At 49.0% G+C, this 17,731-nt stretch overlaps 1 protein-coding gene across 1 annotated transcript in view; it reads right to left on the reverse strand.

Annotated features, from left to right (window-relative positions):
- ITGA3 (integrin subunit alpha 3) overlaps nt 1–17,731 on the reverse strand; it is a 115,854-nt gene that overhangs the window by 30,153 nt on the left and 67,970 nt on the right. Inside the window, exons 8-13 of the mRNA XM_015413677.1 lie at nt 12,366–12,454; nt 10,970–11,103; nt 7,524–7,610; nt 5,378–5,445; nt 4,443–4,579; nt 2,568–2,714 (exon numbers count right to left, since the gene is read on the reverse strand). Of these exons, the coding sequence (XP_015269163.1) occupies nt 2,568–2,714; nt 4,443–4,579; nt 5,378–5,445; nt 7,524–7,610; nt 10,970–11,103; nt 12,366–12,454 (662 nt within the window). The remainder of the gene's footprint in view (nt 1–2,567; nt 2,715–4,442; nt 4,580–5,377; nt 5,446–7,523; nt 7,611–10,969; nt 11,104–12,365; nt 12,455–17,731) is intronic.

A 17,731-nucleotide genomic window follows, 5' to 3' on the forward strand; every position in this document is an offset into this window, starting at 1 on the left:
GCTTCTGCCTCTGGTGGGGGGCTGCGGGGAGCAGGGGGTGGGGCTTGTTGCATGTGCCCCGCCCCTTGAGCTCTTTACTGCCGGAGCTCCCCTCCTGTGCGCTCCTGCAGGAAATGACCCCTGCTTGTTTGCAAAACGAAGCGCTAAAGCGCAAGGCGTGCAACATAAGAGCAAAATACAGTGTCGTAATCGTAACAAAAAGCAGCCCAGCTGAAAATTTCTGTGAGCAATCCTACACAGAGTGAATGCACTCCAAGGCCTCTGAAATAAATGGGCTTAGAAAGGAGTAGCCCTGACCTGGATAGCCCAGGCTAGTCTGATATCGTCAGATCTCAGAAGTTAAGCAGGGCCGACCCTGGCCAGTATTTGGATGGGAGACCTCCAGTGAATACCAGGGTCATGATGTGGAGGCAAGCAATGGCAAACCACCTCTGAACGTCTCTTGGCTTGAAAACCCCACCCGGGGTCGCCATACGTCAGCTGTGACTTGACGGCACTTTCCACCACCACAGACTGGAGTAACTCTGCATAGGGACTGTGCTGGAGAGCCAGTTTGGTGTAGTGGTTAAGTGTGCGTACTCTGGGAGAACCGGGTTTGATTCCCCACTCCTCCCCTTGCACCTGCTGATGTGACCTTGGGTCAGTCACAAGCTCTGGCACAGCTGTCCTTGAAAAAGAGCAGTTTGTGTCAGAGTTCTCTCAGCCCCACCCACCTCACAGGGTGTCTGTTGTGGGGAGGGGAAGGGAAAGGAGTTTGTAAGCCGCTCTGAGACTCCAAGTGAAGGGCGGGGTATAAATCCAATCACTTCTTCTGCTGCTGCTGCTGTTAGCTAGTACAGGAGAGCAGAATAGCAACAAAGCCGCCTCTTGGTGAGGTGCCTGAATAACCCTGCCTAGCCTGAGCTTGTCAGGGCTTCAGAGATAAGCAGGGTCAGCCCTGGCCAGTACTTGGATGGGAGGCCACCAAGGAAGTCCGGGGTCGTGACGCAGAGGCAGGCCATGGCTGAACCACCTCTGGACCTCTCTTGCCTTGAAACCCCTACGGGGTCGCCATAAATCAGCTGCGACTTGACAGCACTTAACAATTATTATTAATCTCTCAGTGACTGCACGTATAAATAAATAAATACACTGTGCTTCAGTGAAGCAACTCCATAGATTTGGCTGCGTCACTTGAGAGCTTTGCTGTGGCACAGCAAAGTGTAAGTGCACACTGCAGCCATCACGTGACGTCTGCACAGATCAATCTATGCCCATCAAAAAAGAGGGTCTGGCAATGTTTTAAAAAGGACATATTTTCTGGACTATAATTTATTCTGAGCCTTAGAACGATGGCAAACATTCTTCTCCAGTAGATGGTGCCAGAGTGCAGCTTGGACAATGGAACCATCAAGTGATGATGGAAAACACAAGGCTTCTCACAGACTTTTTTAGGTATACATGTGTATGTTTAGATGTGTGGGATGGTACATACGTAGCCGAACACTTGCTGTCATCTGGTTGCTTGCCTGCAAGAACTGTAATCATTTGTTGAGCTCAAAAATGCCATGGGATATTCACAGATAATTGTCACTGATGAGAAGAAAGCTACCAGCAATAGAATGTTGACAAATAGCACAGAATCTGTAAGCAAAGTGAAAGGGCAGTGCCATGCATGGAGAAGAAGGAGGAAGAGACGGAGGAGGAGGAGGTAGGTGGGGCTGAGACAGCTCTGAGAGAGCTGTGACTGACCCAAGGTCACCCAGCTGGCTTCATGTGAAAGAGAAGTGGGGTGTCAAACCTGATTCTCCATATTAAAGTCCACCACTCTTAACTGCTACAGTGGGAGAGGGATTCTATATATAACGTCAGGTCAAGAATTACTGTATACCAACACAGGCAAAGTTGTTATTCTTCTAGACTGAGTACGACAATAGAAGGCACAGAAAGGCATGACTACTCCAATTTGTGGTACAGTAGCTGCATTGTGCCTCAAAATAAAATGGGACAAATACTTCTTTTGGAGGACAAATTATGCTGAATCAGACATTTTATCTACCAAAGTCAGTACTGCCTGTTCAGACTTGCAGCAGCTCTCCGGGGTCTTAGATAGAGGTCTCCCAATCTTTTTAACTATAGATGCCAGGGAATGAACAAAGGACTTTCTGCATGCCAAGCAGATGCTCAGCCACTGAGCTACAGTCCTTTCCCTGGGGTTGGTGCTGGTGTTCATGCCTACTGACTTGACTACCACCAATGGCTTTGAGGTTGGTCAGGGCTTTGGTGCAGACTGGGGGAATGCGCATAGGCAGAGAAGACATGACACCAACCACTTCTTGGTTTTCAGTTTGATTTGGGGGAACCATTGACCTCCAGCCAATCAGCCAGTATCAACAAAAAATCATGGCCCTGCATGATAGGTGGAGCAAGATGCAAGATGGTGCAGTGTGGTCATACAAGAGCACGGCCCGGCATGAATGACCCAACGCAGGTATCAGAATGGAAGAAGGCGACAGAGACAGCCAACACAGTACATGAGCTCATGCACATGGGGAGACAGTGTTCCTCGTTTTTTGCACAAAGCCAACCTCAGCATGTTCTTCCCGGCGCTGATCGTCATTCAAGATGGGAAACTTGTCAAGAGAGTGAAGACCCAACTGAAAGGGCATGGGTTTCTCGGCCAGCGAGTAGTTCATGGAGAACGCGATGGGGTGCAGCTTGTCCCGAATATCTTCCTGCAGGACAGGCAAGAGTTCATCTCAGATAGCTCAGATCTGAAGCTGGTCTTGCTCTCAGAGCCAAGAAGCCATGTACTGCAAGGATCAACCAACCCCACATTCTAGCCTCATGATCACCCTCGCTCTTTCCTGCTGCTTGACTCGGAAGCATAAGAGATCATCTCATGCCAATGGTTCTTTTCAGGGCTCTTTTTGTAGAAAAAGCCCAGCAGGAACTCATTAGCATAATAGGCCACACCCAACAGCAGAATCTCATTAGCATATTAGGCCACACCCCTGACAGCACAGCTCATTAGCACATTAGGTTGCACCCTCATGTTACCAGAAGTGTGCTCATCCAGCCACACCCACCTTTTGCTTCTTATTCTGTTTACCTTGTTTGTTGTCAAAACCCAGGGCCTTTTTTTGTAGCAGGAACTCCTTTGCATGTTAGGCCACACACCCCTAATGTAGCCAATCCTAATGAGTTTCTGCTGTTAGGTGTGGCCTGTTATGCTAATGAGTTCCTGATGCACGTGGCCAACTCGGGAGCCAGCTGGAACTCCGTTCCTGTGCGTTCCTGCCTAAAAATAGCCCTGGTTCTTTTTGCCTGGCACTTCCTATCTCAACCGAAAGCAACTCTTGGGGGCAAACACAGGCCTCCCTCCACCCTTCACTCTGAGTTCCTAATAAACTGGAGATGCCGTCCACTGAAGCATAGATCTGGGGCTGGTTCAAGGCATTTCTGGTAAACCTCGTCAGGTGCACCTGTCACCTCTGAGAACCATGCTACCTTCATCTGGGTCCAAGCCCAGCCCCTGTGGCATTGCCAGAGGGGCTTGGCTCACCCCCAATTGGGAGCAGCCCACGCCCAAGGGGCAAAACCAGTTCAGGGTTATTGTATTAACCTTTAAAGCCCTGAGCAGCGTGGGACCGACATTATCTGCAGGACCGCCTCTCCCACTATGTCCCCCGAAGAGCACTGCGCTCATCAGGGCAACATCTGCTGGTGGTCCCCCGGCCCAAAGGACATCTGTTAAGCCTCGACCAGAGCCAGAGCCTTTTTGGAGCCCTCTCCCAAGTGAGATCAGGGCCCCATGGGGTTTGCTTCAGTTCCACAGGGCCTGTAAAGCGGAGATGTTCTGTCGGGCCTTTGGATGAGGCAACAGGTGTCCCGTTATAGTGGCCTCCCCTGCTTCACCCTGCTCTGGCCTGGTATGATATCTGATCAGAGATTATTGGGGGTGACTGACCACCATCCAGCTGGCTAATCAGGGGCACACCCTTGTATAGACCTTACCGGAGCCCTATGCACTTATGCCTGCTTGCCATCTTGATGCTGACTCATTTATTATTGTGGGTACAGCTTAGCCAACAGAGCATTTTAACGGTTTTCACTTGTTTTATCATTTGTTGGAAGCTGCCCTGAGCCCTGTGTGCAGGGGAGGGTGGGATAAAAATCTAATGAAACAAACAAACAAATAAATATTCATTGGGAAAAGTTGTGTGCTCCCTCACATAAGACCTGCTCAAGGGCAGCTTACAATTAAAGTAATGAAGTAGGGTTGGGGGGGGGGAAGAAAAATCCAGAGGACAAATAGTGGGAGGGAATCTAACCAGTTTTTTCCCTGCACTTTCCACCATCAAGGGGATAATGGGAAGGGCAGGTGTTCCTATGTAGACTATATCCCCTCTGGTTCCTTTTTCCTATTAATAATTTGGCCACTTGTATTGCCCTCTGCTCACCCGTAGGAGGACCTTTAGATTTTGACACCTCCTGTTCGGCATGGATAATCTTCCCCGGTAAATGGCAGACAGCGTACTGGCAAAGTACACTCGAGGCGGCCGGCGGTCCCGGTCAGCTTCCACAATGTAATTCAGCTCTGAAAGGAGAAGAAGGGGAAAGGCATGGAGGAAGAAGACAAGATAGAGGCACTGTCAGGGCACAGCTGAATAATAATTACCACGTCGAATAACCAGGAGATCCTAAGATTGTCTGGCAGCCACAAGTTCTAGCTCTTAGCCTTGTTTTTTTAAGGCTGAGAGAGTTCTGAGAGAACTGTGACTGACCCAAGGTCACTCAGCTGGCTTCATGTGGAGAAGTGGGGGATTGAACCCGGTTCTCCAGATTAGAGTCCACCGCTCTTAACCACTACATCAAACTGGCTCTCTAGGGCACAGCTGGGAAATGGAGAGATGTGTGTGCCATTAACACTTTCAAAGGAATGTAGGGATAATCCTGCTAGATCAGACCAGTGGTCCAACTAATCCAGAATCCTCTTTCAAACAGTAGCCATCAGATGCTGAAGGGAAACCCACAAGAAGGATTCTCCCCCACAGGCAACAGCCCTCACCAGCTTCCCAACATCTGACGATCAAGGGCATTCTGCCACTAAACCTGGAAATCCCACTCACCTCTCATGGCTAATAGCCAGCGATAGCCCTATCCTCCACAAATCTGTCCAACCCCCCTTTACATCAATTCCCATACTTCTAGAGTTATGGAGAAGAGCTTTCAAGTTAGAACTCCTGGCCGATGGTAAATGCTGTAAGCAAATCCTGCACATCTAGAATTATGGAGAAGTGCTTTAAGGCCAGACCTCCCGGCTGAGAGCTTGCGATTCTTTTAATAATTAAAAAAAGCACTACCCACCCGGGCAGGATTCCGATCTCTAACTCACCAATGTTCTCTTTGTATGTGGGATCCCCGGCACTTTGGGAATAGGAGAAGCACACCCGAATCTCGATGCTGTTAGTAAGGAAGTGGAAAGGAGGAGGGAAAGGAGAAAGAGAAGAGAGATGCATTCAGGGACAATTACAAAAAGTCAGACTGGCATGATTATTCCCATATTACTGAAGGAGACACTGAGGCTGACAGCAAACGAATCTGTGGCCGAGAGGAGAGTTGAATCAGCCACCTCCAGATCCCAGCTCTTATGCCAGGATCACCATGAATAGCGGTGGCTCAAAAACCACCACACATATCTTGTTGACCCGAGCTGGACCATCGAACACCCCTCATTCTACAGAGTTCAGGAAGACCTACAGACATGCATGGCTTGTTTCCCTGCATTTAAAGACAACCGGGAAATGTGGAGACAAGAGTCATTGGGGGCTCCAATATGGGGTTGGGGGGGGTATGAAGCTGAGGAGGCAGCAGCAACAATGGGGGTGAGGTGGTGGGGGCAGAGGCTGCCTGGACCCCAAATCCACCCCCAAGGCCTCCACCTCCCCTAATTATAGAGCTAGCTCAACCAGGTTCCAAAGCCGCCTCTGTAGGGTTGCCAAACCACCTGGTTTGGAGAGGTCCCCTGCTTTTTGGGGGCTTCTACCCGCTGGCAGCCAGCTGGCCACCAGGGGAAGCCCCAACACCCGCCGCCACCCCCTTCTCTCTTGAGAGAGAGGGGTGGCTGTGGGCCAGCCATGCGCCTGATCTCCACAGAGGTGAGCGTGCGGGGAAATGCCGGCTCCCTGCAATTAAAGGGGCCCCTTTAACTGCAGGGAGCCGGCGTTTTGCGTGCCCAATCTCCACGGAGGTTGGGCGCACAAGGAAACGCCAGTTTCCCTGCCCAGTTAAAGAGGCCCCTTTAACTGCAGGGAGCCAGCGCCCCTGTCGGGCTGGCGGTACATCCCCAACGTGACGTCATCACGTCGGGGATGCCCTGCCTCCTCCAGGAACGCCCCCCAAAGTCCCCCGCTGGGGGTGAAGATAGGACTTGGCAACCCTACTCCTTTGTGATGTTCTTTTTCGCTCAAGGAGACTGTCAGGGCCTAACCACATGTTGTATTTTCAGTGTCCTCACAGAGGACTTTCAGTCAGACCTCCTCTGCAAGCACCTTGCTGGGAGCTCAGTTTCCAAGCACAGAGGGGCCCAATTCAGGTGAGGACTGAGACACAAAAGAATGGGCTTCAGACTCTGCCCCCCTGCACCGTTTTCCCAAACTGAAACAGCCCTCAAGGGCAGGGTGGACCATGCTGAGGGCTGCGCATGAACTCGATGGGGCACATCAAGATTTGCCTTTCCCCTTGTGTTGCCATCTTCCACCAGTGTGTGAAGATTTTTTTGTTTCATTTGGCATTTCCTCAGTGATCCCTCCTTCCTGCTCAATGTTTTTAATGGTTGTTTTGTATGTATTTCAGCTCTGGTTTTAATTGTTTTAATGATGGTGGTTTTAATAGCTTTGGAATGTGGCCTTTGCGGCCCTTGTGAGGGAAGAAAGGCAGGATATAAATTTTGTAAAATAAAAAAAGAACAACCATGTAGGGCAAATACCCGTTGGGGCCAATTTTTGTTGGGAAAACAGAGCAGTGGTGGGGAGGCGGAAGCAACTTCTTCTGTGCTGTGCTGTGGTCCCAATCTGAATCAGGCCCCGATGTGTTTGGGAACTGAGTTCCCTGTGAGGAACGCACAACTGAAACCTGACAGAGAGTCGTTGTGAGGAACCCCAAACACAACCCACGGGAAAATATAACATGTAGTTGTGTCTGAGTGTAGCAGGCTTTAACTCTGACCAGCACATATGACTGAAGCTTGTCTTTTTATTCACATTTATCCAAAATCATCTTCCCTCTAGTTTAAATCCCATCACATCTGTCTTCACTGGGAAGGGCAGCCCATTGTTCTCCCGGCTCTTTCCGACATCCTTTGAAAGAGCCGTGAACGGGCAGCAGGCTTCCCCTTCGTCTTCCTTTCTCTAGGCTAAATATACACTCAGTTCCTTCGGACTTTTGCTCCCACGCCCAGCCACTCGTGGGGGGCAAGCAGGAGAAAACCGAGAGATCTGAGAGAGAGAGAGAGAGAGAGAGAGAGAGATGGAGCACTTTACCAAGAGTCTTCATTACATCTGGCTGGGTCCAAGGGGCTCGGGGTGACCGTGAAAGTCTTGCTGACGATGTTGATCACTGGACGGGCTCTGCCAACAGACAAGGACAGAAGGGGGGGGCGGGGAGTGAGGTCACCAGTCACAAAAAGAAAGGTTGGATGATCCCGCAGCCGGGAAATTTTCAGGGGGGGGGCACATGCCTACTTAACTTCTGGCGTCACAAAATAAAATAAAATAAAAGCCGCACTGCATGTCAGGGCGATTGAAAGGCTTGACCAGTAGGAGAAAGAAAGAAGAACCGGAGAAAGGGCAATGAGAAGAGCCAGAGAAAGGGTCCCCTCCCCCCCATCAGAAACTGCTGGTCTCCTCCTGTCTGGGGCCACCGGAGGAGCAAGAGAGAGACTGGCACCTGCAGCAGGAGCTCAAATTGACATTGGAAGGGCAAGGAGGCCGTCCTGGTGTGGAGGGGGCATGCAGGGCAGCCAGCCAGCAGAGAATGGCCCACCCCAGTGCCTCACTGCACCTGTGCAGCAATCAAAGAATGCCGTACCTGCGCGGCCAACCTCCTGCCCCCTCCCTGCTCCCCTTTGGAGAGCTGGACACCAGCAAAACCTAGCCAGGCTGCAAACAGAGAGGTGGCAGCTCATGCGGGCTCTGGAGAGATGGGAAGAGGGGGGAACCAGGAGGGATGGGCAATGAGGGGGCAGAGCACATTTGGCAGGGGGCACCACTGGCAAATCCCCCCCCCCCGTGGCTACGGGCCTTTTGGTTGACCCACCAAAAAACGTTATGCCGGGGAGCAAGGGGCCAGCATGGGCAAAAGCCACATGGGATGCAGCTTGTCATAAAGAAGAGAACTGGGTGAGATTGTGCAAAGTTGGCTGCATCCGGCATCAAAGCCAGAGAAAATATAATTTCTCCAGCCTTGGAATTCTAAGGATACTTTTGGAATCTGAGCTGAGAAGCAGAAGTCCAGGGCATCAGCTCACAGGCTTGGAAGCCCTAAAAGGAGGCTTTAACTTTGTACTTTGTAACTTTGTACTACAAGTATACATTACCATCAAAAGGGAAGCTGTCACGTTCAGAGTCTAGAATTCCCAAACTGCACCAGTGGTCCCTAAGCCTGGCTTTCATAACTCAGTTTGGAGAAAAGGCATTCTGCACATTCTCGGGAGCAGGGCTCTTTTTGTAGAAAAAGCAGGAACTCATTAGCATAATAGGCCACACCCAACAGCAGGAACTCATTAGCATATTGGGCCATACCCCTGACAGCACAGCTCATTAGCACATTAGGCCGCACCCCCACGTTACCAGAAGTGTGGTTACCCAGCCACGCCCACCTTTTACTTGTTATTCTGTTTACCTTGTTTGTTGTCAAAACCCAGGGCCTTTTTTTGTAGCAGGAACTCCTTTGCATGTTAGGCCACACACCCCTAATGTAGCCAATCCTAATGAGTCTCTGCTGTTGGTTGTGACCTATTATGCTAATGAGTTCCTGCTGGGCGTGGCCAACTCGGGAGCCAGCCGGAACTCTGTTCCTGTGCGTTCCTGCCCCAAAATAGCCCTGCTCAGGAGCACTTTTCTCATTCTGTGCCAAAGCTGGGCTCAGTTATTTTTGTGCTCCATTGGATTTCAGGGTACTAGATCAGAGAACTCAGTCCTTGTAAACATATCCCCCTTTCAAAGTAACTTTTGGAGCCAAAACCTGGTTCAAATGAAACCCTCCCTCACCTAGAAAGCTAGCCCTCGCGTGTTGGATGGTTATGACAACTGGACAGACAGCTGAGTACTCAGCTTATGCGCAAGGCTGCTCTGTCTGGGTGCACAAAAGGAAAAATATCAGCTGGCGCACAACATAGAGGTAGAATATTTCAGGGCCAGATTCTACCTTGGAAAAGATGCTCAGCTGAAATTTAGTAGTGATGATATAGCTGTTGCTTTTCTAATGTGGAAAGAGGAGCATTCACTGAGATCTGTCACAGAGCTCTGCTATACAGTCCTCAGCAGAAAGATGTAAATTCTGTATTCTTGTAAAATGAGATCTGCAGTACACCGAGAAACTGATGGGGGTACAGGCATCCCTGGACATTGCTGTTCTATCTGGAGACACGGCTCTGCCCAGGTGAATGCTATAATGAACTCAACTCCTTCTTAAACAAATAATCACAAGGTCACACCCATGTAAGAGTGTTTCTTGACACTCACATCAGATCAGCAAGCTACAGCAAAGTTTGAGTCCAGAGGCACCTTGAAGACCAGCACTTTCACACATGCTAAATAATGCCATTTCAATCCACTTCAGTGACCATTTGCAAGTGGATTTTGCCATTTCACACAGTAAAATCCAGTTGCAAAGTGCACTGAAAGTGGATTGAAAGCACATTATTTAGTGTGTGTGAAAGTGCCTAAAGTTTTATTCAAGGTATAGGCTTTTGTGCGCACGTGGTTTTGTGGCTCAAGTGGTTAAGACGCTGAGCTGCAGGCTGTGGAAGGTCGGTAGTTCAGCAGTTCAAGACCCGGGTGCCGCATGACGGAGTGAGCTCCCGTCTCTAGTTCCAGCTCCTGCCAACCTAGCAGTTTGAAAGCAAGAAATTTCAAGTAGATAAATAGGTACCACTTCAGTGGGAAGGTAACAGCGTTCCTTGCGCCTTGGTGTTTAGTCATGCCGGCTACATGACCACGGAAACGTCTTCGGACAGCGCTGGCTCTTTGGCTTTGAAATGGAGATGAGCACCGCAACCCTAGAGTCGGACCCGACTGGCTTTCGAGCAAGGGAACCTTGACCTTTACCCTTCTTCAGATACCTGAAGAGGTGTGCATGCACACAAAAGCTTATACCTTGAATAAAACTTGGTTGGTCTTAAAAGGTGCCAGTGGACTCAGACTTCATTCTACATGGCTACTCACCTGAAGCAAGCTACAGTGTCAGAATGTCAGACGAGGATCAGGGAGACCCACTCTCAAATCCACAGTTAGTTATGAAACTCTCAGTCTGACTTTGGGCGGGTCACGCCCTCTCAACCTAACCCATCTCAAAAGGTTGTGAGGATAAAATGGGGAGGGGCAAACCAGCTATCATGCCCTGAGCTCCTTGGAGGAAAGGTGGAATACAAAGCAAGGTAGATTTATAATATTTACATATTTATATCTCATTCCCCCCCAAAACGGGCTTACGTTACAGCATATTTCTTCCCCTCTGCATTTTATGCTTGCAACAACAACCCTGTGAGATAGGGATAGGCTGTGAGAGAGTAAGTGGCCCAAGGTCACCCAGCCAGCTTCCATGGCAGAGTGGGATTCGAACCTGGGCCTCCCAGATCCTAGTCTGACACTCTATCTACTACACCATGCTGGCTCTCAACAGATTTCTTCAACAGGGTTACAATGAATTAGTTCAAGTTAACTCAATAGATAACTTTCTAGACAGACCCACCCCTCTCCCATCTCACCTGAGCAGCACAAGGTTTTCAGAGAGGCTTCCCACCAGGAGGTCAGGGTAGGAGTTTCCATCCACGTCCATTCCACCACTGAAGGAATAGCCGAAAGTCTTGATCCCGGAGCCAATGTCTTCCCCGCTGATGACCTGTAGCAGTGGAACACAAATGGGGAGGTGTGAGGACGGTCACAAAGGAAAAGATGGTGGGAGTGGTGGGTCTGTGATACTGTAGGGTTGCCAGTGTTGGGAAATACCTGGAGATCTGGGGGGTGGAGTCTGGGGAAGGGTGGGGGTTTGGGGAGGGGAGAGACCTAAGCAGGGTATCATGCCACAGAGTCCACCCTCCAAAGCAGCCATTTTATCCAGGGGAACTGATCTTGGTCGTCGAGATCAACTGTAATAGCAGGGGATTCTCCAGGTGCCACCTGGAGTCTGGCAACTCAAGTGATACTGGCACCCTAGGACTGACATTAGGTGGCCTATGATATCACTGGATGTTGCTGTTCTATAGATTGGGACTGGTGTAGAGAGAGAGATTGTCATCTGGGGATAGATCAAGCTGGTCAGCCATGTTAGTCTGTCTGTAGCAGTAGAAAAGAGCAAGAGTCCAGTAGCACCTTAAAGACTAACATGATTTGTGGCAGGGTAGGAGCTTTTGTGAGGCACGGCTCACTTCTTCAGTGAGCAGTGACTCACGAAAGCTCCTACCCTGCCACAAATGTTGTTAGTCTTTACGGTGCTACTGGACTCTTGACTCACGAAAGCTCCTACCCTGCCACAAATGTTGTTAGTCTTTACGGTGTTACTGGACTCTTGACTCACGAAAGCTCCTACCCTGCCACAAATCTTGTTAGTCTTTACGGTGCTACTGGACTCTTGACTCACGAAAGCTCCTACCCTGCCACAAATGTTGTTAGTCTTTACGGTGCTACTGGACTCTTGACTCACGAAAGCTCCTACCCTGCCACAAATCTTGTTAGTCTTTAAGATGCTACTAGACTCTTGACTCACGAAAGCTCCTACCCTGCCACAAATGTTGTTAGTTTTTTACGGTGCTACTGGACTCTTGACTCACGAAAGCTCCTACCCTGCCACAAATCTTGTTAGTCTTTACGGTGCTACTGGACTCTTGACTCACGAAAGCTCCTACCCTGCCACTAATGTTGTTAGTCTTTATGGTGTTACTAGACTCTTGCTCTTTTCATCTGGAGATTACATTTTTGCAGACCCCAAGGCCAGAAGAGCAGCCAGCCAACCAACCAAACCGGGGGTGATCCAGCTTGGCTAATGCTTAGGCTCTGGGGGGCGAGCCACTGGTGGGAGGACAAGGAAGGCGGTCTGCTTACTCTCACCAGCGCTCGCGTGACCCACATGGAGACAAATGTTAGAATGATGAGGTACCTTCATACCTGCTGAGGCTTTTCAAACAGCCTCTCGCTACTGCTCTGGTAGATGTATACTTTCCCCCATCCCTCAAACGGAGCTCCAATGGCAATATCTGTGGGTCAAAGGAAGAAGAGAAAGAGCAAACACTCATACAGATTCATTTTTGGTCTGAAAAGTGGAGTCATATAAAATAATGGGTTTCTTTTACAATATCAGAATCTCTTCCATTAAAAAAACAAATTTTCTCTAGCCACCTCCATTGAACATAAGAACATAAGAAGAGCCCTGCTGAATCAGACCAATAACCCACCTAGTCCAGCATCCTGTCTCACACAGTGGCCAACCAGTTCCTCTAGATGACCAACAGCAGGGCATAGAGACCAAGGCCTTCCCCTGATGTTACCTCCTGGCTCCGGGATTCAGAGGCTTAGTGTGGAGATTCCCCTCAGTCACCATGGCTAGTAGCCATTGATAGACTTATCCTCCAAGAATTTATCTAACCCCCTTTTAAGGTTGTTTATTCCTGTGGCCATCACTACATCCTTTGGCAGCCAATTCCACATTTTAATCAGTCTCTGTGCAAAGTTGTATTCATTTTTGTCCATCCTGAACCTACTGCCCATCAGCTTCACTGGATGCTCTTGAGTTCTAGTCTTTTGGGAGAGGGAGAAAAAGTTCTCTTTGTCAACTCTCTCCACTCCATGCATGATTGTATAAACCTCAATCATGTTCCCCCTTCGTCGTCTGTTTTCTAAATTGAAAAGTCCCAGACTTTTCAGCCTTTCCTGATAGTGAAGGTGCTCCAGCCCCCTAATCAATTTGGTTGCCCTGCTCTGCACATTTTCCAGCTCAGCAATATCCTTTTTGAGATAGGATGACCAGAACTGTACACAGTATTCCAAATGAGGCCACAGCATAGATCTATACAGGGATATTACAATATTGGCCATTTTATCCTCAGTCCTAATAACAACAACAGCAACAACAACAATAACAACAACTGCCAATCAAATACCCTCTAAATCTCAAAACCCCTCCCTTTTTAAAAACAACACCACCTCTGTCCTTATTGACCCAGTTTTAGAGAATTGTGAACGGAGCAGAAGGCTGCATGTAAAATGGGATGGGCACTGAGGTTATCCACCATGCAAGAACAAGAGAATGCCACCATGTGAATTTGTCAGTGAGGAAAACTACTTCCCTTGACCTTTGGTAGCCCCAAAAGAAAGAAGAACTCTTAGCTGATCCTGCTATGCTTGGAAAGAGGGAGGGAAGCTGTATGCCATTTTTACAATTTAGTTTCTGTGCAAGACTCTATTTTGTATGAAGAGATGTGGCCTGCATTCTCTTTTAGCTTAAGCTTCCAGCAATATCGAAGTTGGGGGGGGGGGAGCACCCACATTAAACTAAGACGGACTCTGGGGTTCAGTTCAGATACCATGCAAACTGGCCAGTCCCACACTCACACTCACTGCCCAACCAACCTCACAGGGATGTTGGGAGAGTTAAATGGAGGAAAGGAGAACAATGTAAGCTTTGGGTCCCCGTGGAGGAGAAAGACCCCATTGGATGTACATGAGCTGAAACAGTTTAATTAAACAACAGTTAATTAAACAGTTTAATTAAACAATGGTTTGTATGTGTTGTGTCCGCTGACCGCCACCAGAGGCCAGCGCGCACTCCTGAGCTTGAATCCGGAGTAACAATAGGGACTAGGCTTCTGGTCCCTCCATTGGGGGACCAATGGGACCTTGGCAGGAGATTTAAACCCACCAATGGGACCCAGGGGTGTGTCCCCTGGTTTGTATATAGTTGGCCAGCTGGCCGTTGTGTGTTACCTTATGTTGTGTTCCAGTAAACCATGCTGATCACTACATCAGTCTCGGGGTTTCATTCATGCGTCTAACCCACTACACTTCAGTATGATTGTCTAAATGCAGATGACTCCCGTAAGCTATGGTTTATTGGGGTCCATTAGACCAAGATCTGAATCCATGCTCTGAAGTGGGCGTATGAATCACAGTTAGTATTAAACTGCCAAGTGGTGAGTGGTTGGACTATGATTTGGGGGACCCAGGTTCGAATTCCCATTCTGCTGTGAAAGCTCACTGGGAAACCTTGGATCCATCACTCACTCACTCACTCACTCACTCACTCACTATCTACCTACCTAACCTATTTCACAAAATTATTCTTGTGAGGATGGAGTAAGGGTGAACAATGTCATAAGCCACTTTGTGACCCCACTGGAGAGAAAAATGGGGTATAAATATCTGAATAAATACGTGACCATGGAGTTTTGACCAAAATGCTAGAGCGGCGCTGCGTAACATGCCCGGCGTGATGACATCACTTCCGCATGATGTCACTGCACCAACAATGTGTCAGCTATGCTGCCAAGGCTGGTAGTAGGGGGTGCGGTGGCTGATGTAGTATTTCTTGTCATGCTGGAATGTTAACTTTCACTTCTTCTTGGGGGTCTTATCTCCCAGCCTGGCCATCTGACCTTGGTACCACTCTCCTGATGCTTTGCTGGGAATGTTGGTACCACTCTCCTGATGCTTTGCTGGGAATGTGAACCCATTAGTTTAGGCATGCTGTAACTATTTCCCTAATTGGCTCCATCTAGTCGGGGGGACCCCCTTTGAAACCTGTATATCTATTCACCTCCCACCTTTACAATCAGTTCTGACACTAAATGTATGCACAGAAGACTTGCCTTTACTGTACTCAATAAACTTGAACTTCTCTGAAGGAACGTTGTTGAGAACTGATTGCTGTGAGACTCTGACGATGTGAGAGGGGGCTGTTCGGGGCTTCCCCCGCCAGCCAGCTGGCCGGCAGTGAATTGGAGCCCCCAAAATCAGGGGAACCCCTGCCCCCACTAGGGGTCTGGCAACCCTATGCATGATGTACAAACATATATATCCTGCCTTGTTCGCCATGATTACCTTTGCAGGCTTCCAAGCAATAGAGAAGTCTGGGTAGAGTGAAGGTGATGAAAGCAGTGTTTGTCTAGGCCAAAGACGATTAGAGTGATCGTCTGCAAGCCAGACCCAATTTTTACCATCTAAGCACAGTTAAAATAAACCAAGGCTTTTAAACTCATAAATCTGTGCGGGGAGCAGATTGTCAACAGTTTACTTAACCGCTGCTTTCAAACATGTCATGTAAACCAGAACTAGTTATCCATCTAATTCACCATTTGTCTCCAAACATCAATATTATTTAAAGGCTTTCTTTTAAAATAAGCAGTCAGTTTAATCATGCAGAATGTATCTTAACTTACTGGACTTTCTGTTGGATTTATTTTCGTGTGTGTGTGTGTGTAAAATATATATATATATATATATATTTTACAGGCTATGGTCTAATTGGCCTGACCTGGATAGCTCAGGCTAGCCAAATTCCACCAGATCTTGGAAGCTAAGCCAGGGTCATCCCTGGCTAGTATTTGGATGGGAGACCCCCAAGGAATACCAGGGTCATGATGCAAAGGTAGGCAATGGCAAACCATCTCTGGACGTCTCTTGCCTTGGAAACCCCACTAGTGGTCACCATTAGTCATCTGTGTAAAGTAAAGGTAAAGGTTCCCTTGCTCGAAAGCCAGTTGAGTCCGACTCTAGGGTTGCGGTGCTCATCTCCGTTTCAAAGCCGAAGAGCCAGCCCTGTCCGAAGATGTTTCCGTGGTCATGTGGCCGGCAGGACTAAACCCCAAGGCGCCCGGAACGCTGTTACCTTCCCACCGAAGTGGTACCTATTGATCTACTTGCAATTTCTTGCTTTCGGACTGCTAGGTTGGCAGGAGCTGGAACTAGAGACGGGAGCTCATTCTGTCATGCGGTACACTCGGGTCTCGAACTGCTGAACTCCTGACCTTCCACAGCCTGCAGTTCAGCGTCTTAACCACTTGAGCCACCGCAGTCTCCCATCTGACAACAAAACCACCCAAAATGGTCTCATTGGGAAGGAGGGTTTCAATTGGAAGCCAAAGACATGTGGGCATGAGAAGTGTCTGCACTTCTATTGGAAACGTCAGCAGACCCCACCAACAGTACAGCATCAAGCTAAACTCACTTCAGGAGTGCAGACAGCAATCTAGGTATGGTTGTTAACCATCAGATGGCACCTGAAGACCTCCCACTGTTACAACTGAACCACAGACATCAGTTCCCCTTGCGGAAATGGCTGCTTTGGAGGGTGGACCCTATGGCATTGTACGCTGCTGGTGCACCTCCCCTCCCCAAACCCTGCCCTCTCTAGGCTCCAGCCTCAAAATATCCAGGTATTTCCCAACCCAGAGCTGGCAACCCTAAAGCCATGGGAACTGGGAATGTCAGACTGAGCTGAAAAAATCAGAGGGCAGAAACCCAGTTTTCTGCCCAGAATGAGGCACATAACAGGACTTGCTGCCCCTCCCAAGGTGAGTGAGATGGAGAGGGCAGCATACCCACCAACCACATCTAGACTTTCTTAGGGCCTACCTACATGTTGCCTTCCCTCTCCCTAGACACACCCCAGATCAGGTCATGGATGTGTAGAGCTGCCATCTCCGAGTTTGGAAATGCCTGGAGATTTTAGGAGCTGAGCCTGAGGAAGGTGGGGTTTGGGGAGGGACTTCAATGGGGTATAATGCCATAGAATCTACCTTCAAAGTGGCCATTTCCTCCATGGGAACTGATTTCTATCTCCTGGGGACCAGTTGTAATCTCCAGCCATCTCCTGGAAGTTGACAACCCGGTGGATGTGTTCTGGGAGTTCCATGCTTCCCTGGACCATGGGTCCAGATATGGATTGGGACCACAGCATACAGGAAGAAACCAGACGAAGGGCCTTAGGTCTCCCGCATTCTGGTTTCCCAACCCAGAATGGCCCCAAGGAGCTGCTAGTGACTCTGCTGGGGTTGGGGACCCTGACATATGAATGAAGCAAACAGCAGCTCTCCAGGGCCATTTCAGGTTGGGAGAAAGAACAGGAGGGAAAGGCTTAAGTCACCTCTCCCTGTAGCCATGGTTCCAAGTCCGAATCAGGTCCCTCCACACCTGAGAACCACAGAGACCTCAGAACATGTCCATGACCCAACTTGGAAACATACCTGTGAAAAACATAATTGTATCATTAGGCCTATTAGTAAGAACATAAGAATACATTAAGAGCTCTGCAGGATCAGATCAGTGGTTCATCTAGTCCAGCCTCCTGTCTCACACAATAGCCAGCCAGTTCCTCTGGACGGCCAACAACAGGGCAGAGGGGCTGAGGCCTTCCCCTGATGTTGCCTCCTGGCTCTGGGATTCAGAGGATCAGTGCCTCTGAATGTGGAAGTTCCCCTCAGTCACCATGGCTAGTAGCCATTGATAGACTTATCCTCTGTGAATCTAATCCCCCTTTA

Source organism: Gekko japonicus, unplaced genomic scaffold, assembly GCF_001447785.1.
Source record: "Gekko japonicus isolate JY-2015 unplaced genomic scaffold, Gekko_japonicus_V1.1 scaffold544, whole genome shotgun sequence".
NCBI classification, from domain to species: domain Eukaryota; kingdom Metazoa; phylum Chordata; class Lepidosauria; order Squamata; family Gekkonidae; genus Gekko; species Gekko japonicus.